The following is a 10,895-nucleotide window of genomic DNA, read 5'->3' as shown; positions in this document are numbered from 1 at the left end:
CTCAAAAAATCAGCTCGACTTAGCTCAAACCCAGTTTCAAACTGAGCTGAATCAAGCTTTTTCGAGTTGAGTCGAGCGAGCTAACCGAGCTCACTCGGTTAGTGTACGGCTCTAGGGAAAGCCGATTGGTTGATGTAGCACACCAGCTACCTTGCTGGTTTGGGTAGTGTCATGCTAAGGCTCCTCCAAATAGGTTTTTTTTATGAATGATTGAAAGGAGATCAAAGTTACATGAGCCAAGTAATAATTATTTATTACATCCATAAGGCTCATACATTTGACAAGATCATTTTACATCATAAGATTTAAAGTGAGTCATATCCAAGTCTCAAATAGCCAGGGAGATGATTATTTTCACGGTTAAAACACTAATAAGGCCGATGCAATGTTTATTTTTAATCTCATCTGCTCATTATGTCATTCATGTGCATGAATGAGGAGGACAAACAAATATAATAAATCCAAAATTTCTGTGACCCCCAAAATGATTTTAACTGTAGACATTCAATCTCCCATTACATTTTTTTGCGGTGTGGTCCAATTAATCTATGGATTTGTCTTGTTTTCAGGATCAAGCCTTACAACGACTGTTTGTAACTTTGTATATAACACTTGCTTCATGGGAACTACCGAACTTGGTGACGTCATCGCACCACCAGGTCGTTGGTGTGCGGCACAGCAGACAACCGCTTCCGACATCCGCGTCTCCTGCAAGCTACTCCCCCTGCCACCAGCCCTGTGGCCGATGGTCGGTGCTGTGTGAGCCCCATCATGTTGTGTTCGTTTCATGCGTTCTGTTCATCTATTTGAAAGATCATTTTACTGCTTTATCCTAAAAATTAGAGAGATGTGGACGACCCCATCTGAAAACAATAGTTATCGGATATCTACCATTAAAATCCTCCTAAGGCACCCTGTACTGTTTATTTGACATCCAATCTGTTGATCAGGTCATACAGGCCCAAGGGAAAAACCATAAATTGCTTGATCCAAAACTTTTATGATCCGAAAATGTTTTTAATGGTCGATACTCATTCAAAACTGTTTCCTGTAATGTGGTCCATTTAAGATTGACATATAACTCATATTTTGTTTTATATCTTAAAATGATCTTTAAAAATATATGAACGGCATGGATGAAACAAATTCATCATGGTGGGGCCCACAGGGCACCGACCACCAGTTAGGAGTAGCAGCCAATCCGTTTCCGTAAGCTAAGCTTAGAATAAAGGCAATTGTCCCGCACCTCAAGCGAAGTCTTCTTACAACCGTCAGATGCATTACACGTGTCTGACACGTGGCGTACAGGGAAAATAGAAGAGGGCCAACGTGTTATCAGGGAAAGGAGGAGAGAGGAGAGAATCCAACGAGCGAGAGAGAGAGAGAGAGAGAGAGAGAGTATTAAAATGAGAAGAATCGCGCTATTCTATCTTCTGGTTTGTCTATTTTCTTGTGATAGTGGAATTTCGAGGGATTGGATAAAGATGGCTACCGCTCTTGGAGGGATTTCTGATTGTTCTTCGGACCATCAGAACAGTTTGGAGATCGAAGGACTCGCTCGATTCGCTGTTGAAGAACACAACAAGAAAGAGGTCATTTCCCTCTTAGTTTTTTTTTTTCTAAATTCTTTTGAATAAGAAAAGAAGAACATTCGATCTTTTTTTCTCCTTTTTTTTTTTGGATTTTCTGTTGAAGGAAGAAAGAGGACGAAATGGGGTGGTTTTCTTTTCTTTCTGAGGTGCGCTCATATGGTACTTCTGGTGGTACCGGGCTGGCTGTGGGGCCCACGTCAAACTGTTATCCGATCAACCCCGTCCATCGTGTTCACCCCCTCATGTTCACTGTAGAAACCAATTATCAGGCCGATCCAGAACTTTGGTGGGTCACAACGAAGGGAAGGGTTTAAAAATCATGACTGTGGCCTACTTGGGTTTTGGATTGGCCTGATTTTTGGTGTGTTTGTTCATCCCAGTGGAGCGCATCTGGTGAATGGATTAGATGGAATACACACAACACGCTGGGCCCACGAATCGGGGGAGGTTTTATTGGTTGGGCGTCCCGTTCCAACTGTTACTTGTGTTGTAGACAAGCTGAGTTTCGGTTCGGATTGATTTTTGGCCCCATGGCGTAGCGTCGAAGGGGGCATCTAATGGATGGGATGGATCTGATTCATGGTGACGTGGGCCCCACAACAGCCTGGTACCACTACAAGTGGTGGTAGGTGCCATATGAGCGGATACCTTTCTGTTTTTATTTTATTTATATATTTTTTGCTGCCGGGTTTTGATTTTGGGCCTTTAAAAAAAAAAAGGATTTATTTCTTGCTGTTTGGTTTTATGGTATTTTTTTCCTGATTTTCTTTGATCTCATCTGCATTTTTTTGGGCCATTGTCTGGGTTCTTGTTTTGATCATTTGGGTTATGGTTTTATTTTCTATTTTTTTCCGGTCCGATTTTCTTATAGATCTATTATTTTCTTCTCTTTTATTGCTTTTCGCATATTTCCAAGACGATTTGGTGATCAGAACCATTTGTTGGGTGGGATCAACTGTGAATCAGCACAAATTGATGGTTAGGGCTTCTCCATCAGTGCAAGTTGTTTGCCACTGATACCAAATGGTATGGCCCACTGGATGAACGTTTCTGATCTGTGGACACATGTATATACCATGGAGATTTGAGGTGTTTGTGTCAATCACAATCAGGTTCCATTGCTGGCCATTCCATAGATGGGGCTCATATGGCTACATGGTGTGGTGTTTTGGGACTGCTCACATGGCGGGGGCCTGTCCCGAGCGACCCATCATGTGGAACTTGTGCTGTTCAACCAATGTTAGCCATCTGATCCTTGGATGTTTTCTCTGCCAAATGCAAACCATTGATTCTTCCTTTTTCAATGATGCATTTGAAGATTGCTTATTGGACGTATTGATCTTTTTGGTGTTTCTGTTTTTAATTATAAATTTGTTTGCTTTTGATCTTCATGCAGAATGCTCTTCTTGAATTTGTGAGAGTGGTGAAAGCAAAAGAGCAAACAGTTGCTGGTAAACTTCACCATCTTACTCTGGAGGCAATTGATGCTGGTAAGAAGAAGCTTTACGAAGCAAAGGTATGGGTCAAGGCATGGGAGAATTTCAAGGAGTTGCAGGAATTCAAGCACACTGGGGATAGCGCGTTTACCCGTTCAGATCTCGGTGCTAAGCGAGGTAATGATTTTGGAACCTATGATTTCTTTCTTCTTATATAGAATTATCCCAAATTGCGATATTATTTCACCAAATAATGACTGGTTGAATATTTTTTATGTGCCTATTTTCTATTGATTATGTGGCTATATGCACTTCTATGCATGGCATTAGAATGATCTTTGACACCTTTATGTACATTTTGGGCAAGGGGCCGAATCTATGGCAAACGTGTACCATTCAAGAAGCAACCAAATAGAAAAGGAAAATCTTGATTTGGAAGCATAACTTTTTCATGAAGATCAAACTATAAAATTTAGATGCAAATTCAATGGAAAAATAAAAGGATTGTGGGCTGATATTCAACAACCTACCAGCCATGATGCTAGTAATCACAACATTCCCTCGCTCTTCTAACGAAGGCTTTAATGAAGGCAAATAGGCAATGCATGCCTGAAAGGAAGTAGATCATCCTTTAAACCCAAGGAAGATTATTTATTTAAATAACCATTATAGGTATTTAGAAAAGCAGTCTTTACTCATTGTTAAGTTAAGAAAAACCCTAATGCAATCCTAACCATCCAATGCATCTATTCTTAACCATTTATTTCAGTAAAATATTAATGATGACTATAATGCCTTTGAATCTCTTCACAACCATATAGGTGTATGTAATAGGCCATAACTAGCACAACAGTATCAGAGTTGCATGATCTTGGGTTCTTTTCAAATCTAACTAAATAGGCTTTCAAACAGGACTAAGTTCGCATCATTTGCACATTGGTACCTCAACAAATTGCCTGTGGAATAAGTGACTAAAACACCAAGGGAAACCTGTTCAGCCAACTTCATAGACTTCTGAAACCACCTAATGAGTCAACGGGCCTGATTTTTAAATTGGAAATGACCTTGGTACAATCACGTGATGATAGTTCGTGATGCAGGACAATTGACTAGTTGTAGTTATCTGGGTCCTCAGAGGGTGGTGGCTTTTCGATGGCTAGTTGCAAGGGATAAAATCTTAACCATAAATCGTCTGAGAATTGGAAGTATGGTTAACCCAGCATATCCATTGCCTTCATGATCACAGGTCAGTTGAACACCTATTCATGCATGTATCCTGATGACATGCAGAGTAGGTCCATTCGAAAATTTATTTATTTTTTCCCCTCAAGATAGCTTGGGTGAATACTAGGTTGGATTCAGGAATTATTCCAGGCATGACATGCAGCATGACACATGGATTGGATGGAAAAGAGAGGAAGGTTGCTTTGTAACCTAGCTCCCCAAGCAGGGTTGTGGTTGATTTATCAGGGTGGAATAAGAGAGATCTTTTTGCAACAAATCTGAAAGGTGGTTACATGTCACATGGTTTGGAACAGGGTAGTTAATCGGGCATTTGGGCTCAATGCCTTCAATGGCATTAGCCAGGATCGAATTGGTGTAAGTTGGGAGGTGGCCTTGCCTTCGTCTTGGCTTAAGACTCATCAGCCCAGTTATTTGGTTGAGCTCAATGGGTTGTTTTTTTAGTTTTTTGGTTTGAATAATTTCAGTTTTCGAGTTTGCTCCATGTGTGTAGTAAGAATTTCTCTGTAAAAGGATCAGCTAACACTGTCTCAGCATTTTAACCTTTTCTGACCCCTGCCATGAACGGCATGCATACACTGACAGTGAAGGACCTCTCTTAAGGGAGAACCGAGGGGAAAAGGGAGCATGCACGGGCATCTTGTAGTGAAATGTAGTAAGAAACCCAGAGAGGCTATTGAAATTTCATCCTTCCCCTGTTTTCTGTCATCACCATTGGTCTTCATCATCACTTGAGCAATGTTTATTGGGCTTCTATCTTCTTCTTTTTTCCCCTGATCGATATCCTGCCTTCCGGTTCAAGCTGCTCTAGGCCCACCCAATGATATTGTGTTAAGAGTTGAAGATGTTTTTACCGGTCCTTAAAAGATGGACTATTCCTGTCCTTTTATGATGCAAGCCACGCTATTTACTGATGGGTAAGTACCATTGTTGTCATGTGCGACCACATGCGCATATGTGATCGCATATGCGCATATCCATATGCAGATGACATGTGCGATCTGGCACATACGCGATCACATATGTAGCATATGCGAAAATATGCGATGGCATATGTGATGTATGCGATTGCATACAACATATGCGATCGCATATTGGCCAACGGTTGGCACATTATTTTATTTTTGTAAAAAAATAATTTTTTGTCTATAACTTAATTTCTTTTTCTTTTTTTACAATTTTTTTTTGAATTTTTTCCAAAAAAAAAAAAAAATTAAAGCAAAAAATATGTGGTCGCATATGCGATTCAACAACATTGGTAAGTACCAATAACCTGTAACTGAGTATCAGATTACATTGAGAAGTCCTATGGAGAGAACCAGCATAACTTCATCCTCATATTGTTTAGGTTCTATAGTTTATAGGGAGTACAATTTGTTGACATTAGGAATTTGTGGTGCATGACTCTTAGTTGCACAAAGCCGCAAACATTCTACCCAGCTGCTGCTCCTGTTTCAAATCACGCTTTGGATTTGCGCCACACCTTCTACTTGCTAGCTGTTTATACTTTTTCTTTTAGAAGGTAATGCATTTAAACTTTTTGGAAACACAACACAGTTGTGCATTGCAGCGTGGTGTTTGTTGCTCTGATAAATGATGCTGCCTCTTTGATTATTGCATAAAACGCTTTTTACTTTTACAACAAAAACCCAGCTGACTGAGTGAGTGACTTGGTCGAGTCATGCTGACTCAAATCGAGTTGGCCGATTTTTTGAGCCAACTAGATGAGTCTTCTCAGGATCTGACGGAATCAATCCAGTCAGTGAGTTTCCATGAGACTTGGTTCAAAATGCCATCGAGGTGAGTTGACTCAGTTGAGTTTTGAGTCAACCCACTGAGTTTTAGAACTATGATTGGAGCATGAGCTGAGGGTGTGCATTTTGGCTTAACATTCTGATTTTGGTCAAGTTTCTCGTATGAGTAGCAGTGGCTGCACATTCGTGTAGATTTTGGCCCAGGTGGAGAGTACCCTCTCTGCAACCAGCTTAGCTGAGTCTTGAGGCTTAATATTGCCAAGAATTTCAACATTGCCACTGCCTTCCATCGAGCTTGGGTAAGATACTGCCATAGATGAGGATGCTATTGCATGTCTTTGGATCGTCTTTAGAGCTGCATTGGAATTAATAGCCGAAGAACCATCTGAGATTTTTTCTATACCAACAGTAATTAGGTCTGGAGGCATGTAAATAGGAATGAGGTTGCCCTGGCCTTCTATGACTGCTTCTGCTATGATTCCCACTCGGTTTTGTAATCTGGAAGTCGGTGGGCGAAAATCTCCCCCCATAAAAGGAGGAGAAAAGAAATCCTGATCATGCACCCGAATCTTCTATCTTTCTTTCTTTTCTTTTTTTTTCTTTTTTTTTTAAACACACGCACACATACATCCCCACACACTCATGCCGCAGTGGGATTTCACTGCCTATGGATACTCGAACCCTTGACCGGGTGTTGAAACTCCCGAATCTTCTATCTCATCACTTCACCCCTTGTGCAACTACAGGTGCATCTTAGGCGACAATGGTCTTGACAAAATGTTTGTATGGTGAAAAATTACCTTACCGTCATTCCCCCCACCCACACACACACACACACAAGAGGAAAAAGAGGTGAAAAAAAAGCTCTTTGATGGTCAATCATAGACCGTGTTAATAATGTGTGACCTATTCATCAAGTGTACTTAGGGCCTGTTTTGATTCGCGTATTAGACTGTATTGTATGGTATTAAAGGGCTTGATTTGACATTTACCGTGTTTAGTTTGGAGTTGAGATGCGTGGAAAACCATGCGCGTGAATACATCGTAATTCCAAAAAATCGCAGCGACGGTAGAGGATTGTCAGACGGCTCTGATGCTGTCAGTACAGACTATTCAATGCAACGTATTCGCGTGAAAAACCATCCAACCGCCTTCACAATAACAGAAAAAGAAAATAACAGAAGAAAAAAAAAGAAAGAAAAAAAAGAAAACAAATCGAGATTCCCAACCATCCATTGATGGCCGCAACTACTGCTTCACTACTCCAACCAATCCCTTCATTCTTCCCAAACTCAAAGCCTCTCTCTCTGAAATGGAATCCTCTCTTACAGAGTCTCCCAATATGGTCTTACCGTTAGACATGTCTGACCTTAACCTCCTCCAAGCCTATCGTCAGATTCTCCAAACCCAACCTTCCTCCTATCAAATGCTCCAACTCCTCGAAGAAGATCGGATCCCCGTCGAGAGAGCAACGCAATCCCTTCCAAGTGATTCTCGATGTCGTTTTCAAGACCCTGAAATCGCTACAAAAGCCGGCGATCACAGCCGTCCTTCTGGGGGTCCTCCTGGCCTATGACCCGCATTCAGCGCTCGCGGCTTCTGGCGGGAGGATGGGCGGGCGGGCATTCTCGTCGTCATCGTTGTCTTCCTCCTCGTCAAGGAGCTACTTGGTCCCGCCGTCGAGCCGGCCTGGGTTCACTTACTCAGTGTCGTACTATGCCCCGACGTCATTCGGGGGTGGCAGGGGGTGTTACATGGGGCCCGCCGTCGGTGTTGGGGTGGGTGCCGGGTCGGGCTTCTTTGTGTTGATGATGGGTTTCGCTGCGACCATTTTGGTATTGGGGTTCCTTTCTAATCAACGGTTTAAATCAACGGACCAGATGATGCCCTTGTTTTCTCTCACTATCTATCGTTGAAATTGTACGACACAAAGGTGGCCCAGATCATGGTCCGTCAGCTCCTAAAAAATAGATTGTTCAATACACAGGCCTAATACGTCGTATCCAAACATTGATCTGTACAAGAATTTGTATACGTTTTTTTTTTTGTGGGTTAGCTTGTCAGTACACACCCATGTCGGTACACACACCCAGATATACTTGCCCGAACAATACCTCCTATCCAAACATTGATTAATGGCATGTTGATTTGGATGTATTCTGAAAACCATCCAATGTATACATGAACAATACCCGGATACAATACAATACACCCTAATATGCAAATCCAAACAGGCCCTTATGTCATAAGCACTGTATGTATTTCAGTGCTTCTGCAGTCTACCATAAGGGGTGATCTTGATCCCTCTTGATATCTTCTAAGTTGTAGCTCCTCTCTTGTAAATGTTTCGCTTATAAATAAAGGATTAGAGAGTGAGGGCCAATCAAAAGCTTTCTCATTCCGCTTATATTAACATCACTTTCTTCTTCCTTGTTGATGCATGTGTTTGTGCCTATGCACCTCGGCATGTGCTTCTATTATCCATGTTGCATGAACTTCGAAACACAAGCATGGTATGGCGCCCAGGAATATGGCAAAATCATTTTCTTTAGCCCTTCAGCATGAAAGCAGTTACCTGTTCACGCTCGTAAAACACTCAAATCTTATTACACTACATTCATGATATTAAAAAGTGGTAACGTAATAGTGGTAACAGTAAAGGTGGAACCTGTTATGCAATACAAGGCTGTAATGCTCATTTTGAGGAAAAAAAAAAAATGGTCCGTAATGGGCTGATACAGGGCCATAACATGCTGAGACAGGGCCAATACATTTTCATCCTTAAAATTTTTTTACTGTTACGGGGATTACATTACATTTATTTGATTGAATCTACCTGCAATTGTTTGCATCATGTATTAATGTGTGATTCAAGCATATGCATTAGAAATCCATGGAATTTGTCTGTAGCTGGACATTGTCTGAATTTCCCAAGTTCAGAAGAATCCTCTTAGTGAAACTAATCCGGCCATGTTAACCAGGTGACCACGAACCAGGATGGAAAACAGTGTCAGCAGATGATCCTGTGGTCCAAGATGCAGCAAACCATGCTGTGAAGACCATCCAACAGAGGTCCAACTCGCTGGCCCCTTATGAACTGCTAGAGGTGGTCGACGCGAAGGCTGAGGTCAGCATTTTCACCTTTCTCATACCCCTTCTCTTCTTTCGATACAGACAAGCTATGTTAATGTACTCATGAATCGACTTTACATATGTGGTACATGTACTGAACTCACACATTCCACACTTGGAGCACAGATCAAAAGTCACATTGGATGGGATGATCTTACTGATCAGTGGTCATCAAATGGATTGTTAGAATGAAAATTCATTGAAGGTCAAAATTAATGGTAGATGTCCATTTGATTGGCTACTTAGGATCGTCCAAGCAGTGCGATAATTTGGACTCCTGAGAATGGGTGGGATTGGATTCTTGTGTATACCACTTGCATGCTGGATGCATGAGTAGGATCATTTTGTGTCATATAGTCCTCCTTTTGCCGTTTGTCTGTCTGCTTGGAGGGAAATTGTTCAGTTCTGATGCGCTTTCCCATTGATCTGATGGGGCCCACTGTGAATGGGTATTACCCAAAGAGGTTTGCTTGAATACATCCTGATGTGTTGCAATATGGTATGTTGGGACTTTTAACTTGGTTATGGATGTTCTAGACCTAAACCGTTCATATGATCAGTCTCAACTTGCACGGTGAATAGAAAACAAATAGAATCTTTAAATGATTAAGTTGGCCCTTCGAAATTTGGCATTTTTGCTTTGAAAATGGATGATCACGTAACATTTGTGTAATCAAAGGGTTGAAATATGCAATCTGAAAAAAAAATTCAGGCATGCTCCCATTTAAGGGGAGCCGTTTCACATAAATGGTTTGGGTCATTGGAAAATGCCCTAGTCCAATGGATAAAATCCCAATGTATCATATTGCTACACATCGGGATGAATTCTGGCAAACCCCATACCCAAAAATCCTCCATGCTGAAAGTTACTAACCATCCTTCGACCCTTTTTGGACTATTGCTGGATATCATCATATGGAAGCTTTTAGCCTAGCCTCTTCCTCCATTCATGGTGGGGGCCTTTTTTTTTTTTTTTTTGATGAATATTCATGAGGGGGCCCATCAATTCAATGGTCTGGAATCTGGATAGACAACGATGGGCCACCAACTAGATGGGTTCTGATGTGGGTCCTTGTTGTTTGCATCTTTTCACCTTTCGTTTATATCAGGTGATAGAAGATTCTGCCAAGTTCGATATGCTTCTCAAGTTAAAGAGGGGAAGCAAGGAGGAGAAACTCAAGGTTGAAGTGCACAAGAACATAGAAGGTACCTTCCACTTGAATCAGATGCAACCCCATGAGCATGCTGACTAGTCATATGTATCTATATATAAGAATGACCCCAGAATACTGATATATGAATAAACCAGTACAATGACGCCTGCCCCCAAAACTCTACAAACCACAGCGACTGATGAGTTACAGTTTTAGATATATGAACACAGATCAGCATCTGTTTATCTTATTTCTCTTTTGTGAATAAATACGTGTTATGATAAAAATGGGTGCCATGTTTTTCTGTCGTCTAATACATAAAATACATGCACACTAGAGGTGCAACCCAGCCGGGTTGGGTTGGGTTGGGTGTTCACCTGAACTCAAGAGGACCCAACCTGCCCAAATTCAAGGTGCCTAACCGGAACCCAACCAGGACTCCTCTATAATGACCAGACCCAAACCCGGCCTGACCCAAATACCTATGATTATTCCCAACCGACCTAACTTGACCCAAATCTGCTCAACCGAACCTGAACCCAACCCAACCTGATTTCCAATCTGGTTGGCGTTTTCCAACTTGAA

The 10,895-nt window shown here is 41.5% G+C and overlaps 1 protein-coding gene across 1 annotated transcript; it reads left to right on the top strand.

Annotated features, from left to right (window-relative positions):
• Window positions 1-1,391: 1,391 nt before the first annotated feature.
• On the top strand, window positions 1,392-10,560 carry LOC131228249 (cysteine proteinase inhibitor 12). Its single transcript, XM_058224153.1, has 4 exons — window positions 1,392-1,592; window positions 2,989-3,205; window positions 9,006-9,151; window positions 10,266-10,560. The coding sequence occupies exons 1-4, from the start codon at window positions 1,407-1,409 to the stop codon at window positions 10,407-10,409; spliced, it is 693 nt and encodes a 230-aa protein (XP_058080136.1). The 5' UTR covers window positions 1,392-1,406; the 3' UTR covers window positions 10,410-10,560.
• The last annotated feature ends 335 nt before the right edge of the window (window positions 10,561-10,895 follow it).

Source organism: Magnolia sinica, chromosome 15, assembly GCF_029962835.1.
Source record: "Magnolia sinica isolate HGM2019 chromosome 15, MsV1, whole genome shotgun sequence".
Lineage (NCBI taxonomy): Eukaryota > Viridiplantae > Streptophyta > Magnoliopsida > Magnoliales > Magnoliaceae > Magnolia > Magnolia sinica.
Note: the sequence above shows the minus strand (reverse complement) of the source record. Positions and strands in the feature narration are given on the sequence as shown.